Source organism: Arachis hypogaea, chromosome 19 (assembly GCF_003086295.3).
Source record: "Arachis hypogaea cultivar Tifrunner chromosome 19, arahy.Tifrunner.gnm2.J5K5, whole genome shotgun sequence".
NCBI classification, from domain to species: Eukaryota; Viridiplantae; Streptophyta; class Magnoliopsida; order Fabales; family Fabaceae; genus Arachis; species Arachis hypogaea.
This window is the reverse complement of record NC_092054.1, coordinates 28498825-28519939: the sequence shown is the minus strand read 5'-3', so window position 1 is coordinate 28519939 and position 21115 is coordinate 28498825. Positions and strand designations below refer to the sequence as shown.

General features: G+C 36.3%; 1 protein-coding gene and 1 long non-coding RNA gene across 6 annotated transcripts; both read left to right on the top strand.

Moving 5' to 3' along the window:
* Positions 1-1060: 1060 nt before the first annotated feature.
* On the top strand, positions 1061-6908 carry LOC112775424 (transcription factor PIF3). Of its 5 annotated transcripts, none has more exons than XR_011877722.1 (10): positions 1084-1728; positions 1993-2244; positions 2546-3755; positions 3853-3957; positions 4079-4144; positions 4429-4494; positions 4579-5097; positions 5994-6085; positions 6191-6314; positions 6406-6908. XR_011877722.1 is itself a non-coding variant. In XM_025819021.3 (9 exons), exons 2-9 carry the CDS (start codon positions 2153-2155, stop codon positions 6417-6419), a joined length of 2196 nt encoding a protein of 731 aa, XP_025674806.1. In that variant the 5' UTR covers positions 1061-1728; positions 1993-2152; the 3' UTR covers positions 6420-6908. The 5 variants fall into 5 exon arrangements, 3 of the variants coding, with proteins under 3 accessions (XP_025674806.1, XP_025674805.1, XP_025674807.1); XR_011877721.1 differs by having other exon boundaries at positions 1158-1728; positions 2543-3755; XM_025819021.3 differs by lacking the exon at positions 5994-6085 and having other exon boundaries at positions 1061-1728.
* An 8137-nt stretch (positions 6909-15045) lies between these two features.
* Positions 15046-15554, top strand: LOC140181948 (uncharacterized). The gene is made up of 3 exons (XR_011877650.1): positions 15046-15184; positions 15276-15330; positions 15419-15554. It is a non-coding gene; the product is annotated as an uncharacterized lncRNA (long non-coding RNA).
* The last annotated feature ends 5561 nt before the right edge of the window (positions 15555-21115 follow it).

The following is a 21115-nucleotide window of genomic DNA, read 5'->3' as shown; positions in this document are numbered from 1 at the left end:
TTATTGATATAAAGTATAATAAATAAAGAGCTAAAATTTGTTGAATTAAGAAAAAATACAATATTTCTTACTTAATATACAAAAAGCATTTAAAGATGATCACATTTTTATATAAGAATATATACTGGATATTATTAATAAAAAATTTAAGAGTAAATATTTCTTTCTATCTTTTGATAATTTGTTCAAAGAACAAAACACTCTCAACAATTCAGGTAGTGAGCTGATGATGTGCCACGGACTATTTAGAATAATTATTTGAATGGTTAAGGACCAACTATGAATTTTCAAATTGTGAAAAAGTACTATATTTTTTAAGCAAATGATCAGGAGATAGATACAATATTTACTCAAAATTTAATTATGTAAATAATTTGATAAATAAATTTTATATTTATATAATATCTTTTATTTTTAATAAAAGTTTAATTTTAATATATTGTATAAAATAATTTTATACATATATTTAATAATATAATATCAAATCAACAAAATAATTATTTTTTATATTAATGGTATAAATAATTATAAAAAAGAAATATAATTGAACAATAGATAAAATATTTTATGATACAATTAAAATTAAACTTTTTTAGTTAAGAATGAAAAAAGATAAATATTAACGTGCTACACAAAAAACTCGTAACATTAAATTTTAAATTCTAAAATATAAATTTAAATTATTGATATAAAATATAATAAAAAACTAATATTTATTCAATTAATAAAGAGGTAACAATCCTAAATTAATAACAACATCATGAAAAATTAAAAAAAAAAGTAAAATAACAAATAAATATCTAAAGATTTATACTTTGAACAGATTAATTTTTTTAAAAAAAATATCAATAAAATTTTTTAAAATAATAGATATAGATACATTATTTTTAAATTAATCCTTATAATTAGAATAAAAAAATTTAAATTTAAATTAATTTATTTATATTTATTATGTTAAAAAATGTTATTAATAGTTTTTTTAGAGACTAATATATCAGTATAAATTTTTATGGATTATTTATTTGTCGCTTTATTTAAAAAAAAAAATCGTATAGACTGTAGAGTGTATTGTGATGCAGGATTACGAAAAAGCATGTGTGAGTCTGAAACTAAAATCCAACAACTCAACTTAGTGATTAACCATGGTTACAACTTACAAAGCAACATCCAATATCTTCTTTCGTTGTTTCTCTCACCTCTCACTCACTCTCTCTCTCTTTCTCTCTCTTTCTCTGCTTAGTGCTATCTGCATTGGTCCTCTGCACCAAGTCACCAACTCTGCAATTCTTTCGCCGCCTTCTGCGTCCCACTTTCTCAATTTTTGCGTCTTTTCACTTTCTTCGAGCTCCCTCACCCTCTCACATAATACAACCTTATTAATTTGCATTTATTTTATTCCATTTTATGATTAACCTCATTCGCTATGTGAATCAACTGGGAAATTGGAATGATCACTCCCACTCACTCATTTTGTTTATGTTAAAAGGGAAAATTTGAGCCTCACGAGGAACTCACGTTTTTAGAATAGTTTTTCTGTCCTTTCTTTTCTTGATTATTGGGTTTCAGCGAGTTTTCCTTGATCTCAGCCGAGAATCAGTGTCACTATCACTATCTCATGACTCATCATGATGCACCTTATTGCTCCTTAGAGAAATTTAATTTATTTTTATAAAACTAAAGCTTTGAAAAGAAAGGCCGAATCTTAAGGGCTCTTACTTTACTTGGCAGGTTAGTGCTTAATTATATATTATATTATTATATATAATATTCTATTTATCTACAATTAGATATGTTTGATGGATGCTGCTTCATTAATTTAAGTTTAATTTCTTTGTTTTTTGGTTTGATTAGGACTCGAGGTTATTAAAAATGAAGATTTTGTTCCATGCTTTTTCTTTGTTTATTACTGTAATGAAAGTTTCTTTTTTCTGGTGTTAAATGATTAGGGATTGGTTTATTTCCTTAACATAGTGTGGTATGCTTACGTCACAGGTTTATCTTCAATGCCTTCAAATCCTGTTTAGATTCCAAAGGCTCCCTTCCAAGTTAACATAGTGGAGTATGTTGTAAGATATACAAAGAGGAGAGGAGAGTAATAATAAGTTCTCGAGTTTGAGGCCTTTTTGATTCATTTTCCATTGTGATCCAAATCATGCCTCTGTATGAGTTATACCGGCTTTCTAGAGAGAAGCTTGATGAAGAGATTAATGGCACACGTGCAACTGATCAGTCTCAATCTTCCTCGTAAGCTTGTTCATTTTGGCAATATTGGGTTTCTGTAATTGTAGCCCTATTTTGAATTTTCTTAGATTTGTTATGAATAACAGTGAGGTTAAGTGTTGATTCAACGTTTATGGTTGCTTTTGGTGTTGTTGCATCATTGCCTTGTGATTTCGACTTTTCGAGGTCTCGGATTCAAATACTGGATATATAGCCTTTTACCAGAAAAGTGAAGAGTTCATACAACTACTCATTGCTGTTGTGTTTTTCTTTTGGTAATCTTATTTCTGACCTTATCATTTTGGGATTTGGACTTTGAAAGCAGGCCTGAGAAGGATTTTTTCGAGCTAATTTGGGAAAACGGCAACATTTTGACGACGCAGGGTCAGTCTAGTAGAGCTAAGAAGAGTCCACCTCGCCGGAGCTTACCGTCTCACTGCTTGCCATCTCACAGTCCCAAGGGTAGAGACAGAGATGCAGGGTATGTTAACAATTCAAGGGTAGGGAAGTCTGGTGATTTAGACACCGGATTGAATGAAATTTCGATGTCAGTGCCGTCGACTGAAGTGGATTTGGGTCATGATGATGATGTCATACCTTGGTTGGATTATACAATGGATGGCTCTTTGCAGAATGAGTATGGTTCTAATTTCTTACATGAACTATCCGGGGTCACGGATCAAGACTTGCCCTCAAATCATTTTTCGCTTGTGGATAAAAGTAGTGGTAATCAGGTATTTAGGGACTCTCATAAAAATTCTGCAGAGCAAAGCAACTTTTCCAGTGTTTCTTCGACCGGCGTAGATGAGACAACTAGACCTAAAGCTAGCACGGTTGAATCATACCTGCCATCATCATTCATTTCAGTTAGACCAAGAGTATCGGGTGTTACTGCGAACGATACCAGTAATGCAATGCTTCATCCACCAGTTACCGAGATTCCTTCTTCATCGAGTGATTTTTCGAGCTTAAAGATGCAGAAGCAAGATCAAGTTATTCCTAGCAATGGTTCATCTGTTATGAATTTCTCCCATTTTGCAAGGCCTGCCGCCATCGTGAGAGCTAATCTTCAGAACATTGGATTGAAGTCTGTTTCGTCTTCAACAAGATCTGAAAATGTGGAAAGTATGAATAAAGGTGCTGTTGTACCTAGCAGTAATCTTCCAGAATCAACTCTTGCCGATTCATGTAGTGAATGTCCAAAGGTTCTAATGGGGAACAATGAGAAGGCTGTGGAACAATCCAGGGATGATTTGAAACTGTTGGAGTCAAAATCTCTCGAACAGAACATTGCCGGTTCTAAACAATTAGACCCTACTTGCAAAGAGAAAGCCATTAAAATTGATCAAACTTCCAACCGAGCTCTTGGTGAAACTGCCACTAACACACAGATAGCTGTTGAAAGAAGTACGGAGCTGGTGGTAGCCTCTTCCTCTGTTGGCTCTGGCAACTGTGCAGACAGAGGTTCAGACGATCCAATTCAAAATTTGAAGCGGAAAAATCGAGACACTGAGGACTCTGAATGGCATAGTGATGTAAGTGAATGTATTAGTTTTTTACTATACCCTTTTATATGATCAGTTAGGTTCTTATTTTTTTAGTAGTTTTCCCTTAAAAACATTTTACTTGAAGGATGTTGAGGAAGAATCAGTGGGTGTTAAAAAAGCAGCTGCTGGGCGTGGAGCTTCGGGTTCCAAGAGAAGTCGTGCTGCTGAAGTGCATAATCTTTCTGAAAGGGTGAGCAAGGCCATTTGGTAGAAGTGTCGTGTTAATTACAGAATAATCCCGTTTCTCTCGAGTTTATGTTTATAATTTATATGATTGTTAACTTTTCAATCTTTTGGATTCATGTATACAGAGGCGAAGAGATAGGATCAACGAGAAGATGCGTGCATTACAAGAACTCATACCCAATTGCAATAAGGTGGGCCTTTTCTGTTTCATTTCTTGTTCTAACTCTGGTTATGATTAAAGATACAGACAGATAGTTTTCCTGTTTCTTCTTGTGGAATTAGGGAAGAATTACTTAAATTATAGGCAGGGGTAACCGAAAGTTATTGTTTGCAGGGTTTCAATACTCAACTTGAATATGAAGCATGATCTTGAGTATATTCATAAATAAAAACATTAGACTTCATATATACTATCAAAATATGCATACTGTCTTCCTCATTTATTTTGGTTTTCTTCTGACTTCATAAATTTAAGGTGGATAAAGCTTCAATGCTGGATGAGGCTATTGAGTATCTTAAAACACTTCAGCTCCAAGTTCAAGTAATAATCTTCCCCACTCTTGCATTCATATTATTTTTTCTTATAGTGTGAAATTGTTTCCTAATTCGAATGTTTTCTATGCAGATGATGTCAATGGGAGCCGGTTTATATATGCATCCGATGATGTTGCCACATGGAATGCAGCACATGCATGCACCACACTTGGCTCCTTTTTCGCCTATGGCCTATGGAATGCAAATGGGATTGGGTATGGGATATGGCATGGCTATGCCTGATATGAATGGTGTATCATCTCGATTCCCAATGGTTCAGGTTCCCCAAATGCAAGGAACTCATGTCCCTGTTGCACAAATGTCTGGAGCTACTGCAATGGTTAGATCAAATACTCAAGGGTTCGGGGTTCCAGGTCAGGGATTTCCCTTGCCACTCCCTCGTGCACCCTTATTTCCTTTCTCGGGAGGGCCGGTTATGAACTCATCGTCGGCTTTGGGATTACGTCCTTGTGGAGCAACAGGGCTTAGTCAAACTGCGGATCTGGCGTCAACATCTGGCTTAAAGGACCCTTCGCCAAATACGGATTCACTAGTTAAGCAAAGTACTGGTGGTGGCGGCTGCGACTCAACTAGTCAGATGCCTACCCAGGTCTGTTTACTTGCACGTTACAATTTTATGTAAATATCTCAGGTAGAGCCGTAGAGAACTAGAGATTCAGCACATTACAAACATTTCATTGACAGACATAGATAGACATTTTGTATATACATACATACATATGCATGCCCATACACACAAATACGCATGCACACTCATGTGCATACACATGTATAATTAATAGCAAATATTTTTATTGGTTTCTCTCTACATAGAAAGTATATTCCCTCTATATCCTTCCCTTCGAAACCAGGACCATGGAATGCACCATTCTCAATTGTAGAATCATTCTTGGTATAAGATTGATGATACTTCTAAGAGAGTCAAAAGAGATTGCTTAGTTTGGTGAATGACTTAGTGTTAATATGTTACGGTAGATGACTGTTTTGTAGTGTATGCTGCTAAAATTCATCTTTTAGGCAAGTGGCATCAAGGAAAGTACTTAGAAAGGATCTCCTTTATGGTTTGATAGAGAAGAGAACCTCTGATTTAGCTGCTGAAAAACACATCTAGGAACAAAAAGGAAACCCAAAATTAGAAGTGGTTATTTGGTACATTCAACAACTAAGCTTAGTAAAGGAAACCCAAAATATATAATTCACAACGTCATAATACTCTTGTTGTAAATTATATATTTTTACTTAAACCATTTATATTATAATCTCTTTTAATAATTTCCTCTAAAGTTAGCCAGTTCGAAAGCTAAATAAAAAAGGAGGGTTGTGATAGCTAGGTAGACCGGCTTAAAGAAATTTTCTAGTCTTTATGGCATGGATCAAACAAGTGGATTTGTCATTTCATTATAATTTCATTGCATCCTTGTCCTCGTTTGACTTTATATTCTAGTTAACACGTTTCCACTATCATTTTCTCCGGATCCTCTAAAGTGAGGAGATGCATAAAATGATAAAGTGAAGGAGTCATCATTCTAAGATCAATTTGGTAGAACCTACTTACAATGGAAGTTGTTGATCTAAAGGTGATTACTTCGTCACTTTATCACTTTACACCACCTCACTTTAGACAGTCCAAACTCATCATTTTCTGTAAGCCAAATGCCTGATGTTCTCACTTGTTATGACAGTGTGAAGCAGCACCAACTGTTGGATTTGAACAGTCACCAATGGTACATAATAGCAGCCATACCTCTGAGGCTAATGACAGTGGAACTCTTAATCCTGACAAAGAAGATAATAACCTTGTGACTGGTAATTCCTTTTCTGTCTTTAACTATCACCAACTCAACTAATTATTTACATTTATATTTTAAGCCAAGTATTATCTTATTTTGACTTGCAGGTTATGATGATTGATACTCCGAACTAACTAAGGCTAGTTAAAGGGTGCATTTTCAAGTTGAGATATTTGAGGGAAATGGAGGGGAAGGACTACATTGAAGAGTAAAGTGGAGTTTATTTTTACTCTTCAAGTTTTTTCCTTCTCTTTTAAGACTCCAACTCACAAACACGCATAGAAGATCCCATGATTCTAGAGACGTTTCTGGTCTTCACAAGTTAAATGTAGCATACCACAAGAAAATTTCAGTCATCGAGGTTGATCCATTACAATAATAATTTGGAAATTGGAAGCCTAAATTTTTGGACTTAGAAAATGAAGAGAAAAGAGGTTTTGGTATCATTGGGGGGAGGACACTCATTTGTATATCCACTTAGCGAGCTGTTCTATTCAATTGACTCTTCAACATGTTATTTTGTGTAATCTTACAAATGTGAATTCAAATGTTTTGTTTTCATAGTGATTCTTTTGGATAAATGAAATAATCGGTTTTTCTTTCTTGGCAATTTCTTTTTTCTCTCCCTTCCCTCTCGGCCCAAATTTGTTAAAGCCTTAAAGCCAAGATTTGGTGCAACATGACAAAACTAAAGTGTGTTAGGCTTACTGACCAAAAAAAAAAAAGGTGTTAGGCTTGATTAGTTTTCAATATATAATTTTTTATTTTTTATTTTAAAAAACAAATTATACGAAATAATATATTGTTTTGTTTTATGATATATTCATGCAGAGGTAACGATTATCTCAAGACAATATTCCCATACATATATATTTTCGCATTTTATTTTATTCAAGACAATATTTTCATACATATATCTCTGCATTTTATTTTCAGTAATGTGTCATTTCTCTTTATTAACTAAGATCTTCCTATCTTTTAATTAATTAATAATCTGAATCGGATTAAATCAAATTATTAATTAGTTCCTGATAATAAAATAAAGTAGATAATAAGATAAAATAAATAAACGTGTATCATTAAATTTATGTGAAATAATATAAATCATTAAATAGTTATAATTTAATCCGTATAAACGTATTATCTATAAATCATACAAATTAATATAAAAAGATTATATGTACACTAAAATCAGTCTCAATATAGCAAACACATTGAAATATAATTTTATAATTAAAGTTTTAAAAACTGAATCGGTCATTGAATTGCTCTACTTATTAGTTTATTCGATTTAAAAGTTCAATTTTGATTTAACCGAAACAACTGAACTATAATAAAATAATAAATAAAGTTATAAATCTTTAACATTCTATAACTTATTTTTTGTTATCAACAGAATCATTTTTGATACGTAAAATCTTCAACACGAGACACATACTTGGTATATACTAATAAACACCACCACTAATAATTTAAACAATAACATTTATAACAGATATATATGTTTTATTCAATAGAAATTCTGAATATTATGGTAATGGCTAATTGGATAAGATGAAGAAACAATTTCACTGTAATAATTTTTAACAGCAGTAAGAAAATTTTTTTTTTGGTGACTGAGAAAGAAAACTCCAAGAGCAATTAAGTTGGAGAGGACATCTCCTTCCTAATTATCTCTTGAACAACAAGACTAGGAACAAGATATTCTATATAAGGGAGACTATGACGTGCCACTGTCCTAGCTAGAAGATCAGCAGCTGTATTCGCTATTCTTTGGATCAAGTGCACATGAACTACCCAATTCCGTTGCATCATCTCAGCAATCTTCAGGAGAAGATCATTATAATTCCTTCGCATCCCCGCAAAATCTTTGGTGATTAAAAGATAAGCCTCTAAGCAATCTGTTTCACAAATAATCTCATTATTTCCACAATCCCAGGCCAAACACAAACCCCTCCAAATGGCATAAAGCTCACACCAAGTGATCGAACCTGTTGGAATGCTTGCCGAGCAGCCTGCCAACCACTTACCAGAATCATTTCTAAGGACGCACCCAAAACCAGTAAGATGCTGTTGCTCAAAAAGGCTTGCATCACAATTAAGTTTCACAACATGTAAGGGAGGGGGACACCAGGAATCAATCAAGGAAGGAAGGGAGGAAACCTGATTAGTACACTTAACAATACCATATTCAGCTGCTGAGTGTCTAGCAAGCATGAGGACCTTTTCCATGCTCCAACTATCTTTTGGATTGAAAATATCATTATTTCTATATCTCCAGATCCACCAGAGTCCTGCTGCAAAGATAGCTTCCGTTGCTCTAAGATTAACCCGAAGCCAGGCTCGGAACTCCAAAAAAGCATCCCTTATACTCACTCCCACCTCTAGACGTTTCCAAATAGGCTGAACTTTAATACAAAATCTGAGGCAATGTTCTGCAGTTTCTGGCGCTTCGTTGCACCTGGGACATATATCCGTGATAGTCAAGTTTCTGCTGCTGCGAAAGCTGGCAGTGGGAATAGCATTATGTAAACAAAGCCAAATTAGTCCCTTAACCTTCTCCGGGATATTCAGCCGCCATAGCCATAACCAGGACTCAGTCACATCCCACTGAACTTTCTACTCCAGCAGCCACTCATAGCCAGTCCGAGTGGTGTAAACCATAGTGTCATTCGATCCCCCAATACCAGTTGGGATCAGCCGTTTCGAGCAGAGATGGATGGTGAGAAGTAATATCTAGCTTCAAAGACTCTGGTAGCACCGTATAAAGCCCCTCCAAGTGCCAGCCACCCCCAAACCATACATCTCCAAGCGAGAGAAGTGTATCCGAGATATGCACAAAGGAAACTTCCTGAGCAAGAGTTCCTGAAGGCCTCCAGGGATGATACCAAAAGGACTGAGTTAGAGGGCCTGTACACCACACAAACCCCTCTTTTAATCTCCTAGCAGCTTTTGTGATGGTGCGCCAGATTTCCGAAGCATGCATAGGGCAAACTAGCTCCAAAGACTTATTTCCTCGCATATATTTCGCAAGCATAATGCGCACCCAAAGCTTGTTTTTTTCGTGAAAGATTTGCCAAACTAATTTACCCAGAAGAGCCATGTTAATACTACGAGTATGCCGAATACCTAGACCCCCATATCTTTTGGCAGTTACCACTGTACTCCACTTCACCAAATTCAAGCCCCGTTCATCCGTTTTACCTTTCCATAAGAAATTACGCAGGATAGAGTCAATTTTGGAACTAACCTCCACTTACATCTTCAAAATTAATATTTCAAAAATACTAAAGAAAGATTGAATTTTTATATAAAAAAATTATATTTGTATCATCACAACTTACAACAAAATCCATTAAAATATATTAAGCTAGGTTCTAATACTTGCAACATCCATTTTTTTCAGAATTTTTTTCGATGTAAATATAATGAAAATCCTAAGCAAAGACAAAAAATGAAAGTATGAAACACACACATTTGAACATCTCAAAATACCAAACTTTGCACAAATAAGAATATCAAAAGTGAGAGTAAGATGAAGAAAAGCTTGAATCTACTAAAAATAAAAGAGTGTATTTATAACTAAAAGTAAAATATATATTATAATTATATTTTAATATTTTTAACATAAAAAAGACTTAATTATAAAATTAAAAATTATGAATGAACTTAAATGAAAAGAAAAATATAAACCCCGTTAAATTAGAAAGTAATTAGCCAATAAAATTAATTTTTAATAAAGAAGATTAGAAATGTGAATATTATATTAAATTAGGATAGAGCTCATCGAAACGAGAATTTTGACACCAATTTCGAAGAAATCGACCCGAGATTGGACCGAACAGGCCAAACCGGTTGAAACGGACTCAAACTGGACACGTGGGCCCAACCGGCTAGCATTTAAATGAGCTAAAGCTCATGTTCTTCTTCAAAGATGCAGCAAAAGCAACACACCAGAGAGGAGAAAAGAAGGGTCCGAACCCTTACAGTAAACTCCCGAACGCCGTAACTCCTCCGTCCGAGCTCCGATCGCCGCACCGTTTGCAGCCACGCGATCACCGCGTTGAGCACTACACTTGTACCGAAACAATTTTATAGGTAACTCGTTTTTTTGTTTCCATCCATCTCTTCCCCCAATTTTGGAAAATTACGTGGGGATATTGAATTTCTTCGGTCCTTGATGTTTTAGGATCCAATTAGCTTGAGGAAAACGTTCACTCTTGCTTATGTGAAGTTTGGGTAAGGTAAAGATACCATAATTCCATTTTAATTTTACTACATTTGAGCTTTGGATATTAAATTGGGTATATATGTGTTATGCATGTGTATTAGGTTGTGAATAACTAATTGGAGCTTGAAATTGCGGATATTGGAACTTGGAGAAAGCTAAACACTAGAGTTTTGTTGAGGTTTTGGGGCTGTGTTGGTTTTAATAAATTGCCTTGATCATTACGAGGAATCGACCAAGGTATGGTTTTGGTTTCTCATAGATAATATATAATGTTTTGGTGAAAACATAAGCTAAATGACCATAAGATAGGTTGGAAATGTGGGAATGTGTTAATTCTAGTAACCTTGATGAAAATGTGGAATTATATTGCGAATGAGTTGATTAATGATGATTTTGTTGAGTTGGTTGTAGGAATTGTGTAAATTAATGTTGTTGATGGGAGTTGATGAATGATTATTGATGATGAAAGATTGAGGATTGGTTGATTATCTATATATGTGTGTTTGTTGAGTAATGAATGAATTGAGAGTTGGAAATGATTTTGATATTGGAATTGGTTTGGTTTATTGGAAATAATTTAAAAAGGGTTTGAAAGGTGGTTTGGTTGGGACCCGAGTAGGGTGGCAAAGTCTGAATTTTAAAGGAAATATTGTCGAAATTTTTATAAAAATTAGAGATTTAGTTTGAAGTATTATTTAGACAAATATGGATAAAAGAATTATATTATTTGACTTTTATTTATAAAGAAAAGAAATGCATTATGTTTTGGAACTTGATTTATTAAGAAAAGTATTATGTTTTGAGTTTTACTTAGTTAAGAAGAGAATTATGTTTTGAGTATGAATTATTGATGAACAGAAGGGGAGGTGTGATGATGATAATTGTTGAATGAATTGAATGATGAAGAGGATGAATTTGATATGAAATTGTTTTGTGGGGATCGTGGTTATTTACCGCCCACGTATGTGCTGTTTTCCAATTGAATACGTCTGTGGGGATCGAGGTGGTTTACCGCCCACCGGGTGAGGATCGTGGTACTGTACCGCTCACCAATTTTCAAGAGGACAATGTCCGGGTTACCTACCGAACATATCGGGTTGGCTATATAACCGACAGATGAGACTCATCAGCCATAGGGCAGACATACATCATTTGCATATGTGTGTTTTGTTTGATTGTGCATTAATTGAGCTTGCCTATGTGATTATTATGCTTACCTATTATATTTGCTATCTGCTGTATCTGTATCCTACTTGTGTTTGCTTTGTCTGTATTGCTTGTTTGTGCACCGGAGTTTTGGAGGATTGGAGGAAGGCAGAAATTAGGACTTAAGTTAGAAAGGAATTAGAAGTAAGAACCTTAGATAACCTACCCTATTTATGGTTTTCCATTTATAAACTTTAAGATTTAAATCTGAGTGTCGGAGTTCTAGGATCGCCTCTGGCTTTCCCGAGACCTTATATATTATGTATGTGGGAACCATTACCATGCTGAGAACCTCCGGTTTTCATTCCATACTATGTTATTGTTTTTCAGATGCAGGTCGAGAGGCATCTCGTTAGGCGTCTGGGCTCTTGATGCGGAGTAGTTACAGGGTTATTTTGTTATGTTACGATATATATATATATATATATATATATATATATATATATATATATATATATATATATATGTACTTAGTTTCTCTCCGCATAACTTGTTCTTTTGATCCTCCTAGAGGTTTATGGAGAGGCAGGATTGCATATATGTACTTTTGGATTTTGGATATGTGTGTATATATATGTAAATATTCTCCGACTAGTCTTGACTTTGCAGGCTGACTCAGGAGCTTGTTATCTTGTATCTTTGGCACTCTATCCCTACTTCTGTTATCTTATGTTTGATAGTTATGGTTTTTTTAGCACGTAAGTTAACTCGTTCCTTGAGCGTTGCACTTTTATTTCGTGATTTCTATTTCCCCTATTCTTCAAGACTCCTAGCATATTATAATTCTTTTGCTATTATATATACTCCTTTTATTTTAGAGGTCGTAATACCACACCACCTTTGTTTTACGACTTAAGTGTAAAGCTTAGTGTGGTAGGGTGTTACATTATGGTATCAGAGCAGTTCGTTTCTATAGAGCCTGAAAGACGGACTGATTGTACTTTTGTGCATTCTCTGTATTTGTGTTTATGTGCTATTAGGATATCTGATTGATATATATGGCATAAACGTTTGTGAGCATGCATTTGGAACTTAAAGCATTAGACCTGTGATATTGAGACTGATCAACTTAATATCACTTGTTTGGTGTGTATAGGGACCAGATGTCGACTCGCAGACGCTGTCGCGGGTGAGGTAGAGGTAGGACAGGCACCGTTACTCCTGCCCCATAGGGACTGATCCAGTAGACTTTATGGTTGCCTTGGGAAATATGGCTGTGGCTATGCAGGCAATAGCTGAGGCACTGGGTAATCAGATAAACCAGGGTAATCAAGGAAACAATAATGACGAGGTCGGCCCTATGACACTTGCAACATTTCTGAAAGTTCACCCTCCGACCTTCAGGGGAACCTCAAATTCCACTGATGCGGACAATTGGATTCAGGCAATGGAACGGGCACTGCAGGCTCAACAGGTTCCTGAAGAGCAATGGGTTGAATTTGGAACTTATCAGTTGCAGGGTGAAGCTCAGTATTGGTGGCAGGGAACACGACGTATCCTGTAGCCAGATGGCGCTGCAATTCCTTGGGAGGTTTTTCGGACAGAGTTCTATACGAAATATTTTCCTAATTCAGTCAGAAATGCCAAGGAACTTGAACTGTTGCAGTTGAAACAGGGTCAAATATCAGTCGCTGAATATACAAATAAGTTTGAGGAATTGTGCCGATTCTCTAAAATTTGTCAAGGAGCACCAGGAGACTTTGAGGAGTGAAAGTGCATCAAATACGAAGGAGGACTTCGGAGTGATATATTAAGTTATGTGGGCCCGATGGAAATCAGAGTTTTCTCAGACTTGGTAAACAAGAGCAGGGTCGCGGAAGAATGTTTAAAGAAGGCTGCTGTGGCAGGGGGTGAAAGCTGGGAGTTCTGCCGAAGGGACCACAACCAGAATTTCGTACCAAGGAGCCAAGAGTTCAAGAGGAGTGGCAGTTGCCAGGGGAGTGATAAAGGGAAGCAAGTGACGCCTTACTCAGAGGATGTGAGGTGCCAAAGGTGCAAAAGTTTTCATCCAAATAGGCCGTGCCGAAAGGGTTTAGGTCTGTGTTATAGGTGCGGGGCGCCGGGTCATATCTCTAGAGATTTCTCTCGCAGAAAGGCTCAAGACGCTGATCAATTGTGACTGCAAGGTGGAGGTAATCCTGAAAAATGTTAATAGAATTCTAATTGCATTATATGATATTGGGAATGTCACGTTTAGACATAGTGTATGATGGAGGTGAGAATTTAGAGCTGAAAGTGTTAAGACTTAGTTGTGACTCGAGTGTGTATATACCAACTTCTCAACTTATAATACTTAGACTCGAGTTTCTTTCTTGCTTACAGCTGATAGACTTGGACTGGTTATCAACGTACTGCGTGTTGCTGGATTGCTTTGAATATACAATTTGATTTATATCCGAAGAGTCTGAAAAAGTTGATGGTCGTGCGGGGTAGTATTTGAATTCTGTAACGATGAGCTATAATGGAGAAAGATTGATTGGGCAATAGACTCAGTAACCATGGACCTTCATGACTCGATCGATTATTTTTCCCTTATAACTTGCTCGAGGTTTTGTTTCGGATTCTTTGTTTGCAAAAGATTTAATTATCTTCCCAATTCTATTTCTTACTCGCACGTAATTATGCATGAACTTTGTACTCTCCGAGACGAGCCTAATTTTGTTTTGATACAGCCAAGTGATTCTTGAATCTTTGAAAACTAGCAGTCGAATTGCTTTTCTTTGTGAACTTGTGTTTCTTCAAAAATTGACGGAGACTGACTTAATTCACTAATTAGAAAACAGGGTGTTTGATTTGGCTTTCCTCCGTGAGATACATCCTAATTCTTATCCTGTGTATTTCGTAAAATTTTCTACAACTTTATTTAACCAGAACACCAGACATCCTTCTGATTTCTTGCGAACACCGCATTCATCCTTTGAGCTTAGAATCTTTTTGGAAATCAACTCGAATCAGATATGCGGAAAGACTACCCACATCTCTTTTCAGGTAACTGAATTCGAATTTTGAGGGCAAAATTCTTTGTTAGGTGGGTAGAATGTAAACCTTGTTAAATTAAAAAGTAATTAGCCAATAAAACTAATTTTTAATAAAGAAGATTAGAAATGTGAATATTATATTTAATTAGGATAGAGCTCATCGAAACGAGAATTTTGACACCAATTTCGAAGAAATCGGTTCGAGATTGGACCGAACGGGCCAAACCGGTTGAACCGGGCCCAAACCGGGCCCGTGGGCCCAACCGGCCAGCATTTAAATGAGCTAAAGCTCATGTTCTTCTTCAAATATGCAGCAGAAGCAACGCACCAGAGAGGAGAAAAGAAGGGTCCGACCCATACGGTAAACTCCCGAACGCCGTAACTCCTCCGTCCGAGCTCCGATCGCCGCACCGTTTGTGGCCACGTGACCACCACGTCGAGCACTACACTTCTACCGGAAAAATTTTATACGTAACTCATTTTTCTGTTTCCAGCCATCTCTTCCCCCAATTTTGGAAAATTAAGTGGGGATATTGAATTTCTTTGTTCCTTGATGTTTTAGGATCCAATTAGCTTGAGGAAAATGTTCACTCTTACTTATGTGAAGTTTGGGTAAGGTAAGGATACCATAATTTTATTTTAATTTTACTAAATTTGAGCTTTGGATATTACATTGGGTATATATGTGTTATGCATGTGTATTAGGTTGTGAATAAACAATTGGAGCTTGAAATTGCGGATATTGGAACTTGGAGAAAGCTAAACACTAGAGTTTTGTTGAGGTTTTGGGGCTGTGTTGGTTTTAATAAATTGCCTTGATCATTACGAGGAATCGGCCAAGGTATGGTTTTGGTTTCTCATAGATAATATATAATGTTTTGGTGAAAACATAGGCTAAATGACCATAGGATAGGTTGGAAATGTGGGAATGTGTTAATTCTAGTAACCTTGATGAAAATGTGGAATTCTATTGCGAACGAGTTGATGAATGATGATTTTGTTGAGTTGGTTGTAGGAATTGTGTAAATTAATGTTGTTGATGGGAGCTGATGAATAATTATTGATGATGAAAGATTGAGGATTGGTTGAATTATCTATATATGTGTGTTTGTTGAGTAATGAATGAATTGAGAGTTGAAAATGATTTTGATATTGGAATTGGTTTGGTTTATTGGAAATAATTTGAAAAGGGTTTGAAAGGTGGTTTGGTTGGGACCCGAGTAGGGTGACAAAGTCCGAATTTTAAAGGAAATGTTGTCGAAATTTTTATAAAAATTGGAGTTTTAGTTTGAAGTATTATTTAGACAAATATGGATAAAAGAATTATATTATTTGACTTTTATTTATAAAGAAAAGAAATGCATTATGTTTTGGAACTTGATTTATTAAGAAAAGTATTATGTTTTGAGTTTTACTTACTTAAGAAGAGAATTATGTTTTGAGTATGAATTATTGATGAACGGAATGGGAGGTGTGATGATGATAATTGTTGAATGAATTTAATGATGAAGAGGATGAATTTAATATGAAATTATTTTGTGGGGATCGTGGTTATTTACCGCCCACGTATGTGCTGTTTTCCAATTGAAAACGTTTGTGGGGATCGAGGTGGTTTACCGCCCACCAGGTGAGGATCGTGGTACTGTACCGCTCATCAGTTTTCAAGAGGACGATGTCTGGGTTAGCTACCGGACATGTCGGGTTGGCTATATAACCGACAGATGAGACTCATCAGCCATAGGGCAGACATACATCATTTGCATATGTGTGTTTTGTTTGATTGTGCATTAATTGAGCTTGCCTACGTGATTATTATGCTTACCTATTATATTTGCTATCTGCTGTATTGATATCCTACTTGTGTTTGCTTTATCTGTATTGCTTGTCTGTGCATCAGAGTTTTGGAGGATTGGAGGAAGGCAGAAATTAGGACTTAAGTTTGAAAGGAATTAGAAGTAAGAACCTTAGATAACCTACCCTATTTATGGTTTTTCATATATAAACTTTAAGATTTAAATCTGAGTGTCGGAGTTCTAGGATCGCCTTTGGATTTCCTGAGACTTTATATATTATGTATGTGGGAACCATTACCATGCTGAGAACCTCCAGTTCTCATTCCATACTATGTTATTATTTTTCAGATGCAGGTCGAGAGGCATCTCGTTAGGCGTCTGGGCTCTTGAAGCGGAGTGGTTACATGGTTATTTTGTTATCTTACAATTATATATATATATATATATATACTTAGTTTCTCTCCGCATAACTTGTTCTTTTGATCCTCCTAGAGGTTTATGGAGAGGCAGGATTGCATATATGTATTTTTGGGTTTTGGATATGTATGTATATATAATGTAAATATTCTTCGGCCAGTCTTGACTTCGCAGACTGAGTCAGGAGCTTGTTATCTTGTATCTTTGGTACTCTATCCCTACTTCTGTTATCTTATGCTTGATAGTTATGGTTTTCTTAGCACGCAAGTTAACTCGTTCCTTGAGCGTTGCGCTTTTATTTCGCGATTTCTATTTCCCCTATAAGGCTCCTAGCATATTGTAAAACCCAGTTAATTAATGGCTAATTAACCCATAAATGAGAATTTATTCTAGAAATCCAAAAATGTGATTTTTATGGCTAAAGATGATAGAGGAGATTGAGACAAGAATTTCGGTACCAATTTTATAGAAATCGGACCAAGATTGGACCGAACGGGACAAACCGGGCCAACCGGACCCAAAGTGGGCCCTTGGCCCAACTAAACCAAACCTAATACACTCCTTTCAGTACTCTCTCTCCTCACTACACTCAAGAAATACGCTGAAATGGAGGCCATGGAGGGAAGAACACTCTCTCAAGTTCTTCCTCTCATTTGATCTTCAAACCACCATAACTTTTGATCTAAAGCTCCGATTGCTGCACCGTTTGTGGCCACACATTCACCGCGGAGAGCTCTACAAAACCCAAACAACCAATGTTGAGGTAAGCCACGTTTTGATCTTCGAAATTCCAGCCCTTGTTTTCGAGTTTCATGGGTGAAATGTTGAGATTTTGGGCTCTTTAATGTTATAGAACCCAACTCTCTTGAAGGAGAAGGTTAATCTTTTCTCCTTGAACCTTGAGTGTGGTAAGATTCTCAACCCTGGTATAATTTGTTGTTCTATGATGATTGGGTATTGAGATGTTGTGTTTGGGTATGATGATTGTGGCTTAGGTTGTGTATATGTGAATATTGGAGCTTGATTGGTAACTTTGGAAAGCTTGAAAAGGGAGTTTTGTGTGATAAAATCTGTTCTTAGAGGTGTTGAGACCTTGAGAGCTTGAGGAAAAGTGATTTGGAAGTACTCCAGTTGAGCTTGGGAAATCGGCTAAGGTATGGTCTCGGTTTCTCGTATCTAATATGTAATGTGGTAGGAAATACTTAGGCTAGAGGCCCTAAGATAGGCATTGAATTGATGATGTTGTTGAATGGTTGAGATATATGATGTGATCATATATGTGACTATGAATATTGATGCCTTGATTGTGTGATATATGAGAAAATGCATGTTGTGATATATGCTTGATGAATGATTGAGGTTGAATTGGTGGGTGGTACCATGTTGATGGTGAGTATGATGATGAGTATGTATAATAATGTTTGATTGGAAATGGTATTATTGGAAATTGGGATGAGGAAGGATGTATGACATGATATTGTGTTTGTCCTTTAGCCATTTGACTGAGAAGTGTTAAAATAGTTGGATGGTGGTTTTGGGAATTTTAGTAAAGTGTCAATGTGTGAGTTGAGGATGGCTTGATGTTGATTTTGGTACATTTTGATTGATTTCAAAAAAGGCGAAATTGGCATGTTTTGGTTGATTTTGAAAAGAGTTGAAAATGGTTTGTTTTGAAAATGGCATCTTGTGGTTTTGTATGAAAACATGGTTTTCAAGCATGTTTTGACGGGACATAACTTAGACTATGGATCCCCGTTTTGTACCAAACTTATTTAGAAATGAAATTGGATCCGGGATGTCCACGCCGTTGGAAGAACGGGCGAAAAACGATTTAAAATGAGAAAGTTATGTCCGTCGGAAGATTGGGGGTTGAATCTGTAAATTCTGCAGCTTTTAACTTAGAAAATTTTTAGCAGAATGACCCTCCGCGTGTAGGCACATTTGGCGCATACGCGCCGTTCTTCAAGAAAGCACCATCCACGCGTGCGCGTCGATACGCTGCACCAAATGCCCAGCTATTTTCCCGAGAGTTGTGCCAGAGTTGTGCCAGTTTTGTGCCTGGGGCGCAAGAGCACCCCACGCGTACGCGTGGCTGACGCTTGCGCGTTGTTTGGCTATTTTTCAACCCGCGCGTCCGCGCGTATGACGCTTGCGCGTCGATGAGTTTTGTGGCCATCCACGCGTGCGCGTGGAGTGCGCGTACGCGTGGCCTTGTTTTCATCCCAAAGTTGATTTTTGAGTTTTAAAAGCCAAATTTCATACTTCTAAGCCTCCAATCTCACCACTTATGTCTTAAATCATTATGATATGCCTAGCAATGAGACAAGGAGCTAGTGAATGTGGTAACTTGCGAGTGAAGCAAGGGAAAAATGAATGATCAATGAGGATCAAAGATGATTATGTGAGATGCGGAGGATGGCGGTGGAAGTGCTTGTTATGCCATGGGCCAAAGGGCCGTAATTGTTAATGAATTGGCTGGTTATAGATTTAACCGTGAGCCAGATGGCTGGATCATTGCCGTGTTACGGCGGAGCCATGATTATGGCTAAGTATAAATGCATATATGCTGTTGAATGAATTGTGAATGTTTGCACTTCCACTATTGGAGATGAGGGTTTCCCTGGGAGGAAGCAGTGGCTAGCCACCACGTGCTCCAGGTTGAGACTCGAAGCTCTTTTGACCCTATGTCGTTAGGGTGGCCGGGCACTGTGAAAGCCCCGGATGAGTTCACCCCCATAAATATTCACCAGTGAGGGTGATGGATATGGATCATGATTATGATCACGATTTGTTGAGTATAACTCGAGTTGGGGAGACACGACAGAGGGACAGTCCAATGGTTAGCTACCAGGACTTGTCGGGTTGGCTCTATAACCGACAGATGATATCATCAGCCACTAGGGACAGGCATTCATCATATGCATACTATATGAATTTTTTGAGATTACCTATTTGACTGCATATTACTTGCTAATTGTCTAAATGCCTTATCTGTTCCTATTTGTATATCTCTTGTTTGATTTAGTTGTGTTTGTTACATTATACTCCTACTGGTGGTTGGGAGGTCTGAAGGAATTGGAAAGGAAAGTATTAGTTAGACTGAAGGATCTTTAGTCAGTTGCCACTTGTGGTTTAGCTTGTTTATAAACTTTGATATTATCTGGAGGAAGTCCTAGGATTGCCTTCAGCTTTCCTCTATTATTACATGTTATATATGGGGAACTGTTACCATGCTGGGGACCTTTGGTTCTCACCCATGCGGATTTTGTGGTTTTCAGATGCAGGACGCGAGGCTTCTTGTTGAGGCATGCTGGAGACTTCCGGATTAGCGAAGGTCCTTTGTTCTTGGGGGCTCTGTTTTGGTTTATATGTTTTGTGTAGATACTTTTATCTCCATTAAATAATACAAACTGTGATGACTCCTTCTAGAGGGGATTTTTGGAGAATAGGTTCTCTGTTTTTATGTCCCTTTGGGTTTTCTTTGGTGTTTCCTTATTTTATTATATGTATATATATATTGCTATGCTCGGACCGGTTATCTTCGCAACTGGATTTTGAGTTTTGATATTCCCGTTTTTGACACTCTTTCGTATATATATAATTCTCGTGATGGTTTATTTTTGTTTGCTACGTTATCGATCGGAGTGTTGCGCTTTTCGAGTCACGATTTTTGTTTACCCCTTTTTCCTTCAAAGGCTCCTAGTTATAAACATCATTCATACTAATATACGTACTAAATTTTTATTTTAGAGGTCGTAATACCTTGCCATCTCTGAATTATGACTTAAGCATAAGACTCTGTATGGTAGGGTGTTACACATATTATAATTCTTCTGCTATTATATGTACTCCTTTTATTTTAGAGGTCGTAATACCACACCATCTTCGTTTTACGAAGCGTAAAGCTTAGTGTGGTAGGGTGTTACAAAAAAAAGTATAGAAATTTAATTGTAAATTTGACAAAATTATAGTGACCAATAGAGTAATTAAATCTAAAAAATACTATGTGCACAAAAAAGTCAATCATCAAATCCGTAATCATGTATTTGTATATAAATATAGAATAATATTTGAAAAACAAAAAATAGCCCAAACTTGCCTTATTTAAAATTTATTATTAATTATCGCTAGAATAATTGTGTAATTTTAGATGTAATAAATATGTAATTACGAATATTATAGGTATAAAATT

Excerpts from the sequence above, each read along its gene's own strand:
- LOC112775424 (XM_025819020.3), top strand. The coding sequence starts at position 2,153 with ATGCCTCTGTATGAGTTATACCGGCTTTCTAGAGAGAAGCTTGATGAA. Across the intron at positions 2,245-2,542 it reads GATCAGTCTCAATCTTCCTC|CAGGCCTGAGAAGGATTTTT; the intron begins GTAAGCTTGTTC and ends GGACTTTGAAAG. Across the intron at positions 3,958-4,078 it reads TGCATAATCTTTCTGAAAGG|AGGCGAAGAGATAGGATCAA; the intron begins GTGAGCAAGGCC and ends TCATGTATACAG.